Source organism: Zingiber officinale, chromosome 11A (genome assembly GCF_018446385.1).
Source record: "Zingiber officinale cultivar Zhangliang chromosome 11A, Zo_v1.1, whole genome shotgun sequence".
Taxonomy (NCBI): Eukaryota; Viridiplantae; Streptophyta; class Magnoliopsida; order Zingiberales; family Zingiberaceae; genus Zingiber; species Zingiber officinale.
This window is the reverse complement of record NC_056006.1, coordinates 17,234,480-17,255,042: the sequence shown is the minus strand read 5'-3', so window position 1 is coordinate 17,255,042 and position 20,563 is coordinate 17,234,480. Positions and strand designations below refer to the sequence as shown.

Below are 20,563 nucleotides of genomic sequence, written 5' to 3'. Positions count from 1 at the left end.
ACGACCTGGAAGCTGAAATATTGAAATAAAATGTTTAATTAACTTTTTGAAAAAGCATTAAAAATTAGAATTAAATAATGCTTTGAAAGTTTATCAAACATTTTTTATTTCTTGAAAATTCTAACTGAAAATTTTTTTATTGTAGTTAGAAATTTTTTTTAAAATCCTAAATAACTTCATTTGACTTAGAATTGTTTTTTTGGAAACAGTCAAACAGTTCGCTTAGGATTTTTTTTTGAAAACTCAGTTTAAACTAAGAATTTTTTTTTGTAAAATTCTAAAAATTCATTTTTACTTAGAATTTTTTTTTTTAATTTAATTTGCTCTTATTAGTACCCCATTTTTGCTGTGATCAAAGGGGGAGAGAAAGATACAAGTTTAGAGGAAGTACGAAAATTACAATTTTAATATTTTTTATTTATTACAAATCTATGCTTAAATATGTTAGTTTAGTAATTTCCTTTAAAATTACTATTTATGTCTATTTACCCTAACTTGAACTTGGGTTGATGCACATCAAAAAGGGGGGGATTGTTGGACCCCGTAGGTGTTTTGATGTGATCAACCAAGTTGGTTAGGTCCTGTGTTTTGTTTGATCCCTGTGTCTGAGTGTGCAGGAGCTTAGGATCACAGGAAGTCGAGCGGAAGACGCAGCTAGCGAGAAGGACGGCACGGGAAGGGAGCCGACGGGCTCGGTGTGTCCGAAGGACGAGAGAGCTGCGGAAGAGTACTCCGGTGGAGAGAGAAGAACGTGCACGGCGTTCGAGGGACGAGAAGCCGGACGGAAGCCTGCTCGAGGAAGGCCGGAAATTGGGTTCGGGTGAGCCCTATTTCGGTTGGCCGGAATCACCCAAAAGACCGGAACAACGGAAGACGTCGGAAGACGAAGCAAAGAAGCAAAGGAGCTGAAAAGGCAGCTCAAGGCGCCTTCATCATGCTTGAAGGCGCCTTCAACTTGAAGGCGCCTTCAAGGTTTGTTTAAGGCACCTTGAGCCTGGTCAAATCGACCGTTTGGCTTCGGATAGAGTTCTATTCGAACACTTGCTTGGAGGCGCCTTGGACAATTGTTGGAGGCGCCTTGGAGCTTCGGGATAGACTTTCCTGGGGCTATAAAAGGACCCTTGGACCTAGGAATTCATTCATTGATTCAAGCTTTCAATTCCTAGCAACTTGTGAGTTCATTAAGTGTGTAAAAAGGCTTCTCCGCCTACAGTGAGGAGACTCTGCTAGTGCGATCTTTGATTGTCCTGGATTAACAACCTCCTTGGTTGTAACCAGGTTAAACCTCGGTCTCCCATTTTATTTCTGTCTTTAATTTTATATAGTTGATAGTTATTTTTACTGCTGATTTTATTTCTGAGTTGAAATCCGAGAAGGGTAGTTTTATTTTCGACAATTTACCAAAGGGCGCACGTGGAAATCTAAATTTACCAAAAGGCGTACACTACTTTGGTATTTACCAAAGAGCGCACTTTTTTAAATGCATTTCCTATTTTACCCTCTTGATAATTTGACTTTTTCTATTGTTTTTCTTTTCTTCACTATATTTCTCACTCTTCTCTCTCTTCTATGTCGGCAGAAGATAGGAATAACATTAGTCATTTTTTTAATCACATTTTAATACATTTGAAGAAGCCAAAATAAATAATGGACACTATATTTGGACTCCTTGCCATTTTAGAAATCCACAGGAACTGAAATGGGTGCAATCAGAGCTTTCTAGGTCGATCAATGAGTTTCGGTCAAAACCCACTGATGGACCTAGAGAGTTCCGATTGCACTCATTTCAGTTTCTATGGATTTCTAAAATTGCAAGGAGTTCAAATATGATGTACATTATTTATTTTGGCTTTTTATAGATGTTAACAAGCAAAATCAAAGAATCGGCAAAAAAGCTCACGTTGGGCCTGATATGGAATCATATCAGGCCCAATGTGGGTCTGATATCATTCCATATTATGTCCAACGTGGGCCTGATATCATTCCATATCAGGCCCACGTTAGGGCCTGATTTGAGTCCATATTAGGCCTAATGTGGATTTTTTTGCCGATTCTTTAATTTTTCTTGTTAACATCTATAAAAAGCCAAAATAAATAATGGACACCATATTTGAACTCCTTGCAATTTTAGAAATCCATAGAAACTGAAATTGGTGCAATCGGAGCTCTCGGTCCATCAGTGGGTTTTGACCAAAACCCACTCATCGACCTAGAAAGCTCCGATTGCACTCATTTCAGTTCCTGTGGATTTCTAAAATTGCAAGGAGTCCAAATATGGTGTCCATTATTATTTTTGGCATTCCTAGTGGTGGACCAGAGGTTTTGAAAAACCCTAAATCTCTCTTTCTTTTTTTTTCCTTTTTTTTTGTTTAGGCCTGATATGAAGAGATATCATGCCCACGTTGGGCCTGATATCTCTTCATATCAGGCCCAATGTGGGCCTGATATGATGTGGGACTGATATGGGAGATATCAGGCCTAGTAACAACAAAAAATAAAAAAATAAAAAAAATAAAGGGAGATTTAGGGTTTTCAAAACCTTTGGTACACCACTAGGAGTGCCAAAAATAATAATGGACACCATATTTTAACTCTTTGCAATTTTAGAAATTCATAGAAACTGAAATGGGTGCAATCAGAGCTTTCTAGGTCGATCAGTGGGTTTCGGTCAAAACCCACTGATGGACCTAGAGAGCTCCGATTACACCCATTTCAGTTTCTATGGATTTCTAAAATTGCAAGGAGTTCAAATATGGTGTCCATTATTTATTTTAGCTTTTTATATATGTTAACAAGCAAAATTAAAGAATCGATAAAAAATTTCACATTGGGCCTGATATGGACTCAAATCAGACCCAACGTGAGCCTGATATGGAATGATATCAAACCCACGTTGGGCCTGATAAGATTCCATATCAGGCCCAACGTGAGCTTTTATGCCGATTCTTTGATTTTGCTTGTTAACATCTATTAAAATCTAAAATAAATAATGTACACCATATTTGAACTCCTTGCAATTTTAGAAATCCATAGAAACTGAAATGAGTACAATCGGAGCTTTCTAGGTCCATCAGTGGGTTTTGACCGAAACCCACTGATCGACCTACAAAATTCCAATTGCACTCATTTCAGTTCCTGTGGATTTCTAAAATTGCAAAGAGTCCAAATATGGTGTCCATTATTATTTTTGGCATTCCTAGTGGTGGACCAGAGGTTTTGAAAAAACCCTAAATCTCTCTTTCTTTTTTTATTCTTTTTTTTTGTTTAGGCCTGATTTGAAGAGATATCATGCTCACGTTGGGCCTGATATCTCTTCATATCAGGCCCAATGTGGGCCTGATATGGGAGATATCAGGCCTAGTAACAACAAAAAATAAAAAAAATAAGAAATAAAGAGAGATTTAGGGTTTTCAAAACCTCTGGTCCACCATTAGGAGTGCCAAAAATAATAATGGACATCATATTTTAACTTCTTGCAATTTTAAAAATTAATAGAAACTGAAATGGGTGCAATCGGAGCTTTCTAAGTCGATCAGTGAGTTTTGGTCAAAACCCACTGATGGACCTAGAGAGCTCCGATTGTACCCATTTCAGTTTTTATGAATTTCTAAAATTGCAAGGAGTTCAAATATGGTGTACATTATTTATTTTGGCTTTTTATAGATGTTAACAAGCAAAATTAAAGAATCGGCAAAAAACCTCACATTGGGCCTGATATGGACTCAAATCAGACCCATGTTGGACCTGATATGGAATGATATCATGCCCACGTTGGGCTTGATATGATTCCATATCAGGCCCAACGTGGGCTTTTATGCCGATTCTTTGATTTTGCTTGTTAACATCTATGAAAAGCCAAAATAAATAATGTACACCATATTTGAACTCCTTGCAATTTTAGAAATCCATAGAAACTGAAATGAGTGCAATCAGAGCTCTCTAGGTCAATCAGTGGGTTTTGACCGAAACCCACTGATCGATCTAGAAATCTCCGATTGCACCCATTTAAGTTCCTGTGGATTTCTAAAATTGTAAGGAGTACAAATATGGTGTCCATTATTTATTTTGGCTTCTTCAAATGTATTAAAATGTGATTAAAAAAATACTAATGTTATTCCTATCTTCTGCCGACAGAGAATAGAGAGAAATATAGTGAAGAAAAGAAAAACAGTAGAAAAAGTCAAATTATCAGGAGGGTAAAATAGGAAATTCATTTAAAAAAGTGTGCTCTTTGGTAAATACCAAAGTAGTGTACGCCTTTTGGTAAATTTAGATTTCCACGTGCGCCCTTTGGTAAATTGTCATTTTATTTTTATTTTCAGCAATTCACCCCCCTCTTGCGGGCCTCCGCTGCACCTACAAACTCAAAGCAGGTATCAGTTCATACCAAAACTGAGTACAGTCCGGTCAAAGCTTGATTGGTCGACTGAACCAAAGGGTCGGTCGACCGAACCCTTATGACTCAGCACACACAGCAACAATCATGAACAAAAGGAAATTGAGTCGATCGGTCGACCGAACCCATGGATCGGTCAACCGAACCAATCAATATTAATGACACAGTAAATGCAGATCACGACAAATCTCGGCGAACAGGGAAGGAGCCTGTTCGGTCGATCGAAAAGCATGATCGGTCGATCGAACCCTTTATGATCAATAAATGTAAAAGATCGAGCCAGTATCAGACTCCAACCGGGAAGGAAGGGAGCAGGTTCAGTCGACCGAACAGTGGGATCGGTCGACCGAATGTCCAGTACACCTATAAAAGGAGGCTCAAAGTCTGCGGCCAGATAACACTTCTAATAATCTAAAAAGCTCTTCTTCGCGTACGGATTGTGCTACACATCTTCATCAGCTCAGCAAGTCGCTCCGTCCGGAAGTACCGACTAAGCTACAGCCTACGCATACTATTGTCGATATAGTTCTTTGTATTGCACTTAAAGTTAAATAAGATAGTAGGGTTGTTACTATCTTATACTTCTTGTATCTGTACGATCTGCTTCTTTCCGAAGGTTTCGGAAAGAAGGGTTATAGTGATTGCCTATCGGTGCAGTCAAGGACCGCAGGCCTTCGAGTAGGAGTCGAGCTAGGCTCCGAATGAAGTAAACAAACTTGTCCCTTTATATTTTCTGCTGCTTACTCAAATTGTTTTGAAATACGAAAAGAAAAGTTTTAAAAAGAGCGCGATATTCACCCCCCCTATTGCTCGCATCTGATCTATCAGGAACAACCATAGAATCTCGGAATGTGATATTCTTTGAAAATATATTCTCAAATAAGAAGGGAAAGTTCAAAGTGATAACAATGGAAGTTCTAACGAAAATGATATTTCTGAACTTAGTTGTCGTAAAAAGACTATTGACAATCAAAGCGAAGAGCTACGTTGGAGCAAACGAGCTAGAGTTGAGAAATCGTTCGGGCCAGACTTCGTGACTTTTATGTCGAAAATGGACCCAAGAACATTAAGTGAAGCTCTCTCTAGTCCTAACGCCCCAATGTGGAAAGAAGCTGTCAATAGTGAAATCGAGTCCATCATGAATAACCATACTTGGGAACTAGTAGACCTTCCTTCTGGTACCAAACCATTAGGTTGTAAGTGGATACTAAAATGCAAGTATAAAGTTAATGGATCAATTGACAAGTATAAGGCTAGACTTGTAGCCAAAGGGTATAAGCAAAAGGAATGTCTTGACTACTTTGATACCTACTCACCGATGACAAGGATTACATCCATACGAGTGTTGATAGCCATCACAACACTGTATGACCTTGAAATACACCAAATGGATGTTAAGACTGCATTCTTAAATGGTGAGTTGGAAGAAGAAATCTGTATGGAGTAACCCGAGGGGTTCGTAGCTCCAGGAAAAGAGGAAAAGATGTGTTGACTTGTTAAGTCGTTATACGGACTTAAACAGGCGCCTAAACAATGGCACGAAAAATTTGACAAAATAATATTGTCAAACGAATTTAAAATAAATGAATGTGACAAATGCATTTATGTCAAAAACACACATGAAGGTCATGTAATGATCTATTTATACGTAGACGACATGCATATAATGGGCAGTAATCATGAGGTAATCATGAGTACAAAAAAAATGTTGATCAAGAATTTCGATATGAAAGACATGGGTCTATCAGATGTTATATTGGGAATTAAAATTCTCAGGACATCCGATAGGATAGTTTTGACACAATCCCATTATGTAGAGTCAGTATTGAAAAGGTTCAATGCGAACGATCTCTCTACAGTGAAAACACCTATGGATCTAAGTTAACACTTAGCGAAAAGTCATGATGAGCCCATATCGCAATTGGAATATTCTCGGATAATAGGTAGCTTGATGTATCTCACAAACTGCACACGTCCGGATATTGCCTGTACGATCAACAAGCTGAGTCATTTTACGAGTAATCCAAACGACATCCATTGGAAAACATTGATGCGAGTTCTTAGATATTTAAAATATACTACTAACTATGGATTACATTATGGAAAGTATTCTGCTGTCTTAGAGGGATATTATGATGTTAATTGGATATCAGATACAAAAAATTTCAAATTCACTAGTGGGTATGTATTCACAATCGGTAGAGGAGCGGTATCTTGGAAATTCACAAAGCAGACATGCATTGCTCGATCAACTATGGAATCCGAGTTTATAGCATTAGATAAAGCAACTGAAGAAGCTAAATGACTGCGGAATTTCTTGGAAGATATTCACAGTCCCGATTTTTAACTATAACGCATTTGTAGAAATTTTTTCTTCAAATGAAACGTGTAACGAAAAGATGCTAGATTTTTGGATTGTCCCGATTTATCCTGATGACTAATGAAAAAATTTTATGAGACAAAAATGATCATCCCAAAATTAATCAATAAAACCAACTGAATTTATAATTTTTTTTCATTAAACTATCATAACACTTTTAACTACTCCATTTTTTTTTATAGATACAAGTTTAATCGACTCAACTATTTTAATGAATCCAATTTGATATTTAATTTTGTAAAAACTTGTTTAGACTCATTTGTTCATGGATAGAGATTGTCAAAAATTCATCAACATTATTTACCGGAATAAAGTTTGTAAATCATATTTACTAATAAAGTTTTTATTAAAAATTATAAATAAAATAAGCAAGTTTGTAATACTAAGCTCATCAATTAAATAAGCTTAAAAATAAAAAAATTCAAATAATTATACCAGCTCAAATTGAGAGTACAATAGTTAAATTCAACCAATTTAAATCTGTATTGTAATATTTATAAAATTATAATTATTATAATATAAATATTTTTAAATATGTTAAGTATATATTATAATCGTTATGAAAAATAACTACTATAATCTGAATATTGTTGAACAAGGTTCAACATTTAAATTTGAAATCAGTTCACCGAAAAAACAAAATTGGCCGAACAATACACTAAGGGCAATTATGTAATTTTATAAGACTGATGAAGTGGGCTATTTTTCATTAAAAAAATGGAAAAAAGATACCTTTGATTATTGGAATTGAAAGGGACGCCACTTTATTATCGCTGTTGATTTAACTCATTTACAAAGCCGAATATTATTTCTTTCCCATTTGTTTTATTAAAATATAATTTATGAATTGCTATTTCTTGATAATAATTGTCATAATTACATTTTAGTTTTTTATAACATATTATAAATTGTCATATTTTAATTTATATACACATCCAAGTAGTGTCAATAGCAGAACATGATTTTAACAATGGAGAACTAAAATAAAACCACCATAAATATCTTTAATTACTCATAATTATTTTTTAAAAAAATAAAAACTATTGGAAAACTCTATTACAATTGACTTGCGGCTAAGGAGATAATTTAAATTAATTTATAATTAATAGCACATTTGAATATTCAAAACTACTTAAATTATTGGTAATATAAATTTTAAAAATATCAATACATATTTAATAATCCATATAAGTTTAACACCCGCACAAAATGTATGAGGATTAAATAAATAAGAAAATTAGAGAAAATGTAAGGTTTCATGCTGCAATTTTAATCAACTACTCGTTATTCATTCTTTAATCCAAAACGAAGAACAAGGTAAAGAACAGGAAGGCGATGAGCTAATTAAGGTTGTTGATGGTGGAGGAACTGAAACTGTTGGTGGTCGAAGTCGATTGGGTGGTCGCGGAGGCGCCGGCGGCACTTCTGCTCTCCACCGCCGCCGCCGTTCTCCATGGATTCCGGCCACAGCCGGGGCGGACCTCGAGTCACCTCCAGCAGCAAATCCCTCAGCTCCTCTGCTTGCACCACTTCCTCATCATCTCTCCTCTGCAAATGATTCTTATAAAAAAAAAATCAAAAAAAAAACCAATTTTTCGGCTAAAAATCTTTGAAAGATTCAATTTTGAGCACGAAATGAAAAACCTCGGCTCTGAAGACGCTCAAGATCAAGCTGCCAAATGTGGTAACGGATGCATTGCTGACTTCCATTCCCAGCGAGCTCACCGCCTCCATTAACCTCGCGAAGCCGCCTTGCTTGTGCTCGCACAGCACCTGAAGGAAGAACTCGTTCGCCTCCAGTCGCCTCACCTCCACCTGTGGCTGCTCGAAACAACCGATCGATTTGATGGATTCGTTTCAGTTTTTGTAAAATTTCATCGATTACGTACCTCCATCTGCTGGTCCTTGTCGCCGTTGCTCATGCTTTCGTGATTTCTTTTGATGGCGGCGGCGGACGGTTTGTCGGCGTCTCCGGTGACCATCCTCGAGTTGTTCGTGGAGTCGTCGCGATCCGCTGCCTGGCTCATCCACGCATTTAGATTTGCTGGGATTTCTCCGGTGATCTGCTTACCGTGGCCTTCTCCGTCATGATTTGTTTCTTCGAGCTCGTCCTCCAGATTCTTCACTTGCCGCTTCAACTCCATCACGTACTCGATGGCGTCTCCCAGAATCGACGCCTTATCCATCTGAATAAAAACACGATTTTTCCTCTAAAAAAAATGTGATTTTGATCACAAAAAAAGCAGGATTAATCGACCTTGGAGATCTTCGGGACCAGCGCGCGCAGAGCGTAGAGCCGGTCGTTGAGCTTCTTCCTCCGCCGGCGCTCGGCGTGGAGGTTCTTCGAGTGCTTACCGTGGCGCCGCGTCCCCTGCTCCTCCTCATCGTCGCTGCCCAACTCGGACCCGGACTCGACTCGACCCTCGCCTTCCGCCTTCACAGAGCACTCCTTGCACTGCGTCGCCATCTCCCGACTCACCGACGACTCACCGCCGAGGCTCCCCCGGTGCAAACTGTTCACCAAGGACTCCTGCAGCAGAACACTCCCAGGAGGATTGACGCCGGCAGGGATGAAGCCTTCGTGATGATCTTCCTTCCTGAAAAAGTCGAAATTTTGGGAGTAGAGCGGAGGCTGGTTGTCGACGAGGAGGTCCCAGGCCAAGTTCCGCGCTCCGGCCGCCATCGGAGAAATCCATGGATGACCCTCTTCAGCGGCAACACCAGCGTTCGAGTAGTCTCCAGTACCGTCGTCAGCCATGGCCATGGCCATGTCCATGTCCATGACCAGCCGGATCGATCTCTCTTCCCCAAACAAGAAACTATAAATCCAGCCGACTAAGAATCATCAAAATCTCGTGAAAGCAACGGAAACAAAGAGTTAAGGCACACTTTACGTGCTTCGATCGAACAGCTAATCCAGCGCAGGCAATCCAAACCACAAAAAAATACCTTAAATCAAGGGCAGAAAAACAGAGGAAAAAATTATTAAATTAAGAAGAAAGTAAATGGAAAACAGGAAGGACCGAGAAGAGACGATGCAATAAATTTGAAAAGCCTGCAGAAAGTGAGAGAGAGAGTGTGTAATAATTGAAGCAGGAAAGGAATCGTTCAGGGGAAGAGGAGGAGGATATGGTTTTGACTGTACTTGGAATGTAAGCAGAGAGAGTAGTAACAGAAAGGCAAGTGAAAAGCCTCCGGAGAATCATCTGATAGCTATTGATAACTGAATATATTTCGATATTATTCTACGTATTTTTCTTTTCTTCCGAAGAATTATGGAGAAAGTGAGTGAAACCCAGAGCATGTGGTGTTCTTGTACTGAATGGGAGTTTAGGTCAGTTTGGTTCATAGAGGACTGACCTGATCAACCAAGAACTTTGAACTTCGGTAGGTACGTTTATGAATTCGAAGGGCTGGATTTGTACAGATAAAAACCGTGTGATTGATTACAAGAAACGGTTGAGTGCATCAGCTATTCATTTCATAGTTAAAGAATTTATTACTATTATGTTTTTTTAGTAATCTAGGTGTCTTGAATTCAAGATTTTTTTTTTCATAATTTATCTATTGAGTCCATTTATTGTTCTTCTTAATATTTATTATTGCACCATATCTGTGGCTACCGTTTAGAATTTTGGATTTTTTTTATTATGATAAAGTCTATTGTCGTTGTTATATGTATGGTTCGATAAGAGAGAGAGGTGTACTCACAGGTGTAATTAAGTTGGTATTCGGGCAGGGTTTGCTATTAGAGAGGTATGGTTTGAATCTTGACATGTGTAAATATTGTTTTGAATTATCTCGTATATATATATCCATTGTCTAGGAAGGCTGTTCGACTAAGATTAAATAATAAACTCTCCTGATTCATCCCTTTCTAGAATGTGTGAGGTTATCCTGGAGGAGCCGCTAAGATGACAACTTCATCTTTTACCATTGGAGAGTAAAGAGAGGTGGTGAAAAGAAGAGAGGATAAAGAGGCTATAAGGGATAGGATGGGATGGAAGGGGGCAGCCAAGCATTTAGAGCTGAGTAAAAGATGGGTTAAACTGGATTAACTAATTAAATTTATAGAATTTGGAAGGTTTATTGATATGATCAAACTACAAGTATATGGTTGTGCCATCAAGTAATAATATCAAATTCACATTGATTGGTCGCTAAGTATTAGTTCAATAAACAAATGCAATTGTCTAGACTAATCGTGGGGTTTGAGTTGTACAACGAATAACAGTTCTAGGGATAAAAATCAGATAATATGGTGAGAAAAGATAAAGTAGTTAGAAGAGAGAAGAGAAAGGAGAGTCATCTAAGAGATTCGAGGGGAAAAGCGATTCTAAGGGTTTGATTTTACCACAATGATGATAAACACCTAACTTATGTTTGGTTTTTTATTCTCAATGGTTGTTTATGTAGATAGACTATCATGTGATATCCAATGTGAACTTTTAGGACTACGCTGATGTATCCATTCCAATTCGTCATTTACTTTCAGAGCGATAGAGCTAAGAGATTGCTTTCTTAAGAAGATCCATATCATGTGACCTCACAACCCCCGAGTTATTGTCTCTTACTACATGGCGACAAATTGGAACTGATCCAATAAAATTTATGATAGTCTATTGCTCATCGTGGCATACTAACCTACTTTCATAGGCAACTTTCCACATCTTAGTTTTCTACTAGTTGGAAGATTGAGTTCTCCTTTCGGTTCATCCTTACACCTCATGAATATGGATCTTATACTTTTTGCATCAAGAGCATATGATACAATACCTCTGGACCACAAATACTCATATCCTTGATTAAGAAACATCAAACTCAATAGATTTAATCAAAAAGTGTTCACATATTAAAGGCTAATCTCAATCCCTAGAATCATGAGTCTATTTCATAAATTCGGAGTTATAACCAAAGATCATCATTCAACAAGTTACAATCAAGACCAATTCAGAAAAAGAAGAGAAAAACTTAGTCTTGATGCGTAGGATCATCTTCGGGTGCTCTCCGATCCGAATTATAGTCTTCAAGGCAATGAAATCCCTTGTATCTACTCTCCGGAGTCTTCTTGGGGCCCTTGGGAAGCTCTCAAATCATGATCCTCTTTTTAGATTGAAAGTTGACCTTTTATAGATGATTTACAAGTGCCTGACATGACCGAGCCGATTGGCACAACCTGCCTGTGTCAAGCGTTGCAGCTGATCTTGGGCAACGACATGGCCCACCCGTGGAGGCTAGCACTACCCGCCCATGGCGACCTCTAGAATGTTCATGGAATGCATCACAGCCATGCCGACTAGCATAGTCCGCATGTGGCAAGCTCTGAAACTTCATGAAAGTGAGGCACGACCACTCCAAATTAGCCATGGTCGTGACCACATCCGCTTTAAACTATGTTTTTGCTCCTCTTCGTGCTCTATCAATGAAAATAAACAAGGTTAGCTCTCTAAACTATAAAAGTATCAAAATGAAACAAGAATAGATGATAACATGAGATATATGCACATGAAATGGGATAAGATATGTGTTAAACTATAATAAAAAATCATATATGAAATACACCCATCAAAATCCCCCAGACCAATTCTTTGCTTGTACTTAAGCAAATATCAATATCAAGAATACATGTGAATAATCATCTTTCAACCTCAATATGTTCATCTAATCCCATCGAGTAGTATTATCATTAAGCAAAGACATTCAATTAATTTCACAAAGCCTAACAAGAGAGTTTAAGTGCACAATGCATAGTTTTCTTCTAAGGTTTTCAAATTCTCCCTTAAGTCAAGCCGTCATTCCATTGTATTTCTAAGGTTTTCAATGTTAGGCATTTACCTGCCATATGCAAGGTCCGTCCCTTCTCTCCAACATAAAGTTTTAAAGGTATACTTAGTATTGAGAGAAATTGATAAGTGTTTCCCCAGTAATCTAACTCGATCACAAAGGGGCATCTTATCATTTCCACTCATGATAACTATTTTTTTATCTTTTTTTTTGCTAATCGAAATGTTTTTATTCCATTATTGCTTTTCAAATTGTTATTTTCTCCTTTCATCTCTTTTATGCATATGAGATTTTGATTTTTCCAAATATATTGGCACAAATCCGAACATATCCGATAACTGAAATGTTGGAAGAAGATCACCTGCAGTCACCAAGGCACTAGTCTGATAGGATAAATCATGACTATTGTAGGTAGTGTTGGGATATGCCCGATACGATGTGTGCTAAAGCACATTTCGTAAACATGCGCAGGGAAAAATAAAACAATAATATTCCTAAATTATTACATCACACGCACCACACACATATAAGGACACAACATGCCAAACATGATCGCATAATTAAATTTTTACGGAAAGTAAATTTATGCTAGGTGTAACTTATGGATGACCTATAACGAGAAGGACATCAACCGTAGCGACGTTGTCAAACCTCGTCTCTATTTATATTCACGCCGAGCTCCTCAAAACAACTCCTTAAGTACAAACCTCTCCTTCGGAAGTTACTAGCCACGATCGAAGAAGAGGGATCAAGAGGAAGAGGTGTTAGTCCCTTGGTGGCCAGCAAGAGGGGAGGGGTGAATTGCCTTGCAAAAATAAACTCAACCCTTTCTTGACTTATAGCTTAATAAAGAACACTTGTAATAAAAAGCTAAGAGACTAATTACAAAGACAGAAACACAAGGAGACTTGGTTTGCAATCAAAAAATTACTAATCTAAGGAAAATGAAGCGCATTTTATGATGATTTCGTTCAGGCGGAGTAGTCTCTTACAATGTCAACAGCTCACAAATAAAAGTAGAACAGAAAGAAATGAATTACAAGTTGTTGTTTGAACTACTGAAATCAGAGCTATATTTGTAGCACTGTTCCGAGCGCCTAGAAGAGTTCCGGACACCTGGAGTGGGATAAAATTTTATCCCCGATGCATCGATCAACGTACACGTTGATTCTGATAAAAGTTGAGTTCCGGGTGCCAGGACCCACAAATGTCAACATAGTTGACTTTTTTAGTCTGGACCCTCTGCTCGCCTCGGTCCGAGTCTTCCACTCCGGTTCCACTCGCTTGGGTAATCTTGGTCATCCGGAATAGGGCTCACCGGAACCTAATTTCCACCCTTCTCCTCTAGCAGCCTTCCTCACCGGCTTCTCGTCTCTCAAACGTCGCGTATGTTCTTCTCGTCCACTGGTATATTCTTCCGCGGCACCTCATCCCTAGGACGCACCAAGCCCGTCGTCTCTCTCTCGTGCCGTGTTTCTCGCTAGCCGCGTCTTCCACTCGACTTCTTATGCTCCTAAGCTCCTGCACACTTAGACACAAGGGTTAAACCAAACAGGACCTAACTTAACTTGTTTAATCACATTAAGACAACCTTGGGGTTCCAACAAGAGGAAGAGAAGCACATAAGGGAGAGTTTTCTCCCTTGTGGTGGTCACGACAACAAGGGGAAAAGCTTCCCATTGTTGGCAGCGGCAAAGAGAGAGGGGAGAGGGAGAGGAGAAGAGAAATTGAGTTATGGTTTTCCAAAAACCTTACAAGCTAATCAATGATCTCATGTGTATAATTTTCTCTCAACCATATCAATATATAGTCCTCATTAATGAGTTAAATTAGAAAGTTCAAATCCAACCCATTATCTCTTAACCAAAAATTAACCCATTAATCTCTTGGTTTGGTTCACAACTAAACCAAGTTAGTTCATAACTAATTCATGATTAAACCAAATATGGTCTAACTCTTCCATAAGAGATGTGGCACATTCGTGCTTCCATTGGGATAAATATTTCCATATTTATTTTATGTATGATCCAACTAAATATTTATCTCTTGATCTAAGAATCTTATTCTTTAACTTGTTTTACGTCTTTTAGAGACTCGTTAGTGCATGTGACCCAATAGGTTCCCGATTTATCTTGGTCGCCCATAATTAACTACTTAATTATAGAACGATTATGAGTGACACCTAGTAGTACATCATGATCCCTAATTAGTCAAAGAATCATAGTTGATCTTAGAATTAATTCTAAACCTTCGGCAGTTACAGTGAGTTGTGTCTTGTTCCTTTCACTCGTCTTATACCCACTTAGTTCAAAACATAGTCTATGTGTCTTGTCCCCACTAAGCTGACTATGTCACACCTAGTCCAAGTAATACTTCCTCGTTCTGCGCATTCAAATTACTTATACATGTGTACAAGAGCCTCGCACTCTTAACATATGATGCTTTGGCCAAAGACTTTAAGTAATAATCTTAATGAGTGGTCATAGGGTATACGTCTCCTCGCAAGGAGTGGTGAATCCTCTGTGGGCTATCCAAACACCTTCGGACACTTCAACTTATAATACCCTATCATCTCGGATCCACACCTCAGTGAGATGCTTGCTTAAAATGTCAAAGTACAAGTCTCCATGACCAAGATGACTTGTATACCTCAAGTCGAAGAAAACTTGCACTCATGTTGCAGTAAAAACTTCACAGACATATCTATATATATGTAGAGAACCATATGAAGTTTTACAATGAGTCACTCCAATGAACTAGTTACCATAATCAACATCCACATTTAACTCTCGACATCTCAATGTCTCCAGCTAGTGAGAAAACAGTTGCTTGGCTGAGCTAAGGAGTATAACCCGTACTAGTCTTACAAAATTGATGATGTCTGAATGCATCAATTCGACGACTAGGAAAATTTTAATATATTCATAATTGTGCATGTAGAGATAATCACTAGTTGCGATCCAATCACAAATTCTCTCATGATATGAATTATATTACGGACATTTAGTAAATGAGTTTAAGATAATCAAACATATAATATATCAAATAAATAGGAAAAAAATCATAAGGTGATTGCCTTAGGACATCCCTCAAATTCTAATAGGTAGGCCAGGCTAGAGCCCTGAAAAGAAAATTAACCAAATCTCTTGCTTTTGCTTAGCAAGGATAATCAAATTAATTAAACAATTAAAATAAATAATATAAAATAAAGAGGCTTAAAAATTTTATTTGGTTTGTAACCGGATAGGTTACTAATCCAAGGCAGCTGAAAGCTCATTATAGATATCTTTCGTTGAAGGCAAAAAAGCCTTTTACACACTTTTAAAGCTCAGAATTAATTACAAATTGAATACAATGATTGATTAATAATTTTTAACTCCATGAGGCTTTTTATAACCTCTTGGGAAATGTTAATGTTACATGGAGGCGCCTCCAAATCCATCCAGGGTACCTCCAATGTGGACAAAGTTTTATCCATGTTTCAACCATCATCTAATGATTCTAATTGGTTAGAGGCACCTTTAATGTCATTAGATGTGCCTCCGAGCCTTTGCTTGAGGCGCCTTCGCACCTTTTTGTCCGAGGTGTCTCAGACACTCCTAAGGCACCTTTGATCCTTTGCTTCAAGGCGCCTTCATACAAGTGAGGCACCTTGGGTCTTCAAGATCAACCTTTAAGTTGATCTTCTTCGATCCCACTTGCTTGGTGCTCTGGTCGTCTGGAACTGAGCTCACCCGAATCTAACTCCAGTCTTCTCCTCGAGCAGAATTCCTTCCCGACTTCTTGTCCCTCAAATGTGTTGCGCGCTTCCTTCTTGTTTGCCAGTATATTTTTTCACAACACCTTGTCCCTCGGGATGCATCGAGCTCCTTGACTCGCTTCCTATGTCATCCTTCTTGCTACGTCTTCCGCTCCATTTCTTATGGTCCTAAGTCTTTGCATACTCAGACACAAGGCATCAAAATCACATGACCTAACTTAGCCTGTTTGACCACATCAAAACTAACTCGGCGTATTTACCATCTTCCTCTTTTTAATGTACATTAACCTAAATTAAGTTAGGATAAATAATTAATAAAATAATTTAGGAACATAAATTTGTAATTTATTACAAGTAACAAATTTGCAATAAGTACAAATAAAGAATATAAAATTTTATTAAAGTTTTATATTGAGTACTTTCTCCTTAAATTAATCTTTCTCTCCCCTTTAATCACATTAAAAAAAATAGAATATATGAAAAATAGGTTAAAAAAATATTGGAAAATATTTTTGGGGTTTCAACATAATTTCTAGGAATATTTCATTTTACTAAAATTAATTTTTGAAAGAAATAATTTTTATCAATTAAACCTTAGTTTTGGAAAAAATAATTTTTTAATTTTAAAAATTTTTCATTAATGACAAACATAAGTATTTAAAACATTTCAAATAATTTTATGAATATAATATTATTATTTTAACCATAATAATTTTTTTTGAACATAAATGGTTATTTCCAAATTTAAATATTCAAAAATATATTTTTCATTGAAAAAAAACTTTCTAATTTTTTTATATTCAAAAAATAATGTTCCTTATCCAAAAAATCTCAAAAAATTTTTTAATTATATTTTTAATTAAAAAATCAAATAATTACCAAAAAAATCTCAAAAAGTTTTATCCTAATAGAAAACCTAATTCCCTATCACAATATAATTAAAGAAAATTAAATTTAAAATATGCATAGAAATTAACTTTAATCATACTAAGCATGATTTAGAAACTTAATATAAGTTTCTACCTATTGAATTAATAGGATAATTTTTTAGAATATATTTTCATATCACTTTTCTAATTTGATCCTTGTAAAATCTAAAATATAAATTTAGTCCTCTATTATTTCTAAGATTTGAAATTAATAAAAAATTTGAGCATGCATCATTCCTTTTTAATATTTCTATTTTCTATTTTAATCTAGAGTTTTCCATTTGAACTTTCTCAAAAAGTTCTAATGACATGTTTTAGCTAAGTTTATTTTTAATTCATTGTTTTTGTTTTTAAATTCATATATTTACTTTGTAGTTTTCATAATGATCTAGATGTATTTGAAACTGGTCTACCTTGTTCTTAAAGTACTCCGCTGTTCTAGGATTGTTGGATTTATTGCTTTAGAAATTTCGATTTCTGATCCAGGCTTCTCTGTAAAAATTATCTTTTTAGAACTCTAGACTTTTCAACCTGATCGCATGGCAATAACTATTCCAAATCAAGGATCTGAATATGCAAATAACATTCCCCGTGGCGTTGAGTAAAAAATTTGTTGAATTGGGTTTCGGTAGATACAGGAAAAATCATCCCTAGGCAAGGTGTTGGTTGATATTTTGTTCTGGAAAAAATGTGGTTAAAGATTTACTTAGGTGACATTTGGTTTAAAGGTTTGGGAATGAGGGAATGGATTCATTCTCAAACCTTGTGTTTGGTTGCTGGAAATGGAATCAAGATTTTGAAATGAAACCCAAAAATTTGGGTATGAATGAAACTCACCTCCTCCCTTGGGTTTTGATGAAATGGAAATAAGAATTAAGTTTTGGACGAAAATATCCTTAGTATATTTGCTCAATTTTTCTTTCATTTCACTCTCTCTCCTTGTTCTCTCTCATCATACTTTCTCTCTCCTCATTCTATCATCACATTTTCTCTCTCAACATACTTTCTCTCTCCTCAGTCTCTCTCAACATACATTCTCTACCATTTTCTCTTTATATATTCTCTCTCATCACACACACTCTCTCTCATTATTTTCTCTCTCTTCATTCTCTCCTCATTTCTTCATCATACTTTCTCTCTCATCATACTTTCTCTCTCCTCAATTTCTCTTACCATACTCTTTCTCCGTATTTTATCTCATCATACTTTCTCTCTCTTTCATCACACTCTCTCTCATTCTCACACATTCTCTATCATTTTCTCTCTGTATTCTCTGTCCTCACACACTCTCTCTCATTATATTCTCTCTCTTCATTCTCTCCTCATTTTTTCATCATACTTTATCTCTCATTATACTTTCTCTCTCCTCAATCCCTCTTACCATACTCTCTCTCCATATTTTCTCTCATCACACTTTCTCTCTCTTCATTCTCTTCCATCACACATTCTCTCCTCCTTTTCTCTTATCATACTTTCTCTCTCTTCATTTTTCCCATCATACTCTCTCTCATCACATTTTCTCATTATACTTTCTCTCCTAATCTCTCATTTTTTTTCTCATCACAGTTTCTTTCTCTTCATTTTTCTCATCACTCTTTCTCTTTCATCATACTTTTTCTCTTCTCAATCTCTCATATCACGCTCTCTCTCTTCATTTTCTCTCATCACACTTTCTCTCTCTTAATTTTTTCCTCTTCACACTTTTTCTCTCATCATATTTTCTCTCTCATCATATGTTTCTTTCACATTCAACTTTCACTTCCATCTAATTTTTTCTTTTATTTTCCTCTAAGGGTAAAAAAGGAAATTTAAGTTTATTCCGATTGAAAATATTCAACTAACCAAACATTATTTTTAAGAATGATATCCAAGTTCATATCCATTCCCATTCCATAATATTATAATACTTATTCTCATTCCAATTTCTAGGAGAGAATCAAACGTCACCTTAGTTCTAGACAGGATTATGTTCCCACAGTTTTGAAAATTTCAGGGTCAACGTGGTGGTTGATGGAAGCACAGTTAATCTAGGTTTACGGGATAGTGCAGGTAAATTGTTCTTTTCCTCTCTTTTTCTTGCTTATATTTATTTATTTCCTTCTTTTATTCTCTACCTTCTTTATATAGTTCTAGCTAACATGATATATCTTGCTTTGATTATATTGGGACAGGCCAGGAGGATTACAACAGGTTGAGACCTTTGAGCTACCGTGGTGCGGATGTGTTCTTGCTTGCATTTTCTCTCATCAGTAAAGCTAGCTATGAAAATGTTGCCAAGAAGGTGGTATACAAGATGCCTTCGTTTATTACATTTTTATTTCAAACTCTGATTTTTACAACTCTACTGAATTTCTGATTCCTTGTTTTGATTATGATTTCCAGTGGATTCCCGAGCTTAGGCATTATGCACCTGGTGTGCCCATAATTCTTGTTGGAACAAAGCTAGGTAACCTCAATTACCATGATACTCGAGTTTGTTTACACTTTCTATTTGCATTTTTGTTTGGTCAAATTCACTAGAGAGGTATGGAAAAGTTTGAGTTGGTTTCAAATGTCGTTCTGGTGGTAGCAGTTATAAGTCAAGGAAAACCTTGACAACTGTTGTCGTCTATTGCATCAACACACAGTCAATGGATAGGAGATGAAGTTGGGTTTGTGCAATCATATAGAGGAAAAACAATAGTATAACTATAGCCCTGATTTAACAGGATGCTTAGAGAAGAAAAAGCTCTCTTGAGAATGACTTGGTTTCTTCCATTGGACGATCCAATTTCCATTGCACAATTGGGAAGATGGTGGATTTTATGGAATTCATGTAGATTGATTGCAGAACAGGAGTACCTGCTCCATTTAAGTTGTGCACCAAAGTGGAGTCAATAATTAGTATAGAGTTATGAATGATAATTTACCCCGGACATAAGCTGCTTAACTGAATTCAAGATTTAAGCTTGTTTGATCTGAATGGATGCCCTTTGACACATTTAGTTTCAAGCTTCCATGACTTTGATTGTTGGTTTCAACTTGTTGAGTACTTTTTCATGTTTAAAAATTTGAATTTGGTGTGAGTCCTACTGAATGTAGATTTCATGTGACATTCTGGTGTGTTTTACAGATATTCGGGACGATAAGCAATTTTTCATAGATCATCCGGGTGATGGTCCCATAAGTAGTGCTCAGGTAAATCTGCTTTAGATTGTTCTGTAATTTGATGTGTATCAAGTTCCTCTGCATCATTGAACATCGCTTAGGTCAATACAATAATGTTTAGGGGGAGGAACTAAGGAAGTAATCAATCTTCGAAAGATTCTTATGCT

General features: G+C 36.7%; 2 protein-coding genes across 3 annotated transcripts; one reads left to right on the top strand and one right to left on the bottom strand.

The window, feature by feature from the left end:
- Positions 1-8,048: 8,048 nt before the first annotated feature.
- On the bottom strand, positions 8,049-9,829 carry LOC122032290 (transcription factor ABORTED MICROSPORES-like). Of its 2 annotated transcripts, none has more exons than XM_042591570.1 (4): positions 9,034-9,829; positions 8,666-8,962; positions 8,421-8,597; positions 8,049-8,336 (listed from the first exon to the last, which is right to left on the bottom strand). In XM_042591570.1, the coding sequence occupies exons 1-4, from the start codon at positions 9,556-9,558 to the stop codon at positions 8,121-8,123; spliced, it is 1,215 nt and encodes a 404-aa protein (XP_042447504.1). In that variant the 5' UTR covers positions 9,559-9,829; the 3' UTR covers positions 8,049-8,120. The 2 variants fall into 2 exon arrangements, with proteins under 2 accessions (XP_042447504.1, XP_042447505.1); XM_042591571.1 differs by having other exon boundaries at positions 8,049-8,324.
- Positions 9,830-17,788: 7,959 nt separating this feature from the next.
- On the top strand, positions 17,789-20,538 carry LOC122031265 (rac-like GTP-binding protein 5). Its single transcript, XM_042590400.1, has 6 exons — positions 17,789-17,850; positions 19,228-19,298; positions 19,421-19,530; positions 19,632-19,695; positions 20,362-20,426; positions 20,518-20,538. Exons 1-6 carry the CDS (start codon positions 17,789-17,791, stop codon positions 20,536-20,538), a joined length of 393 nt encoding a protein of 130 aa, XP_042446334.1.
- The last annotated feature ends 25 nt before the right edge of the window (positions 20,539-20,563 follow it).

Bases quoted from the DNA above. Each gene is read 5' to 3' on its own strand.
- LOC122032290 (XM_042591570.1), bottom strand. From the start codon at position 9,558: ATGGACATGGACATGGCCATGGCCATGGCTGACGACGGTACTGGAGAC. The intron at 8,963-9,033 runs GTCGATTAATCC...GTTTTTATTCAG, and splicing joins TGGTCCCGAAGATCTCCAAG to ATGGATAAGGCGTCGATTCT. The intron at 8,598-8,665 runs GTACGTAATCGA...TGTTTCGAGCAG, and splicing joins ACAAGGACCAGCAGATGGAG to CCACAGGTGGAGGTGAGGCG.
- LOC122031265 (XM_042590400.1), top strand. From the start codon at position 17,789: ATGGCAATAACTATTCCAAATCAAGGATCTGAATATGCAAATAACATT. The intron at 19,299-19,420 runs GTAAATTGTTCT...ATATTGGGACAG, and splicing joins AGGTTTACGGGATAGTGCAG to GCCAGGAGGATTACAACAGG. The intron at 19,531-19,631 runs GTGGTATACAAG...TATGATTTCCAG, and splicing joins ATGAAAATGTTGCCAAGAAG to TGGATTCCCGAGCTTAGGCA.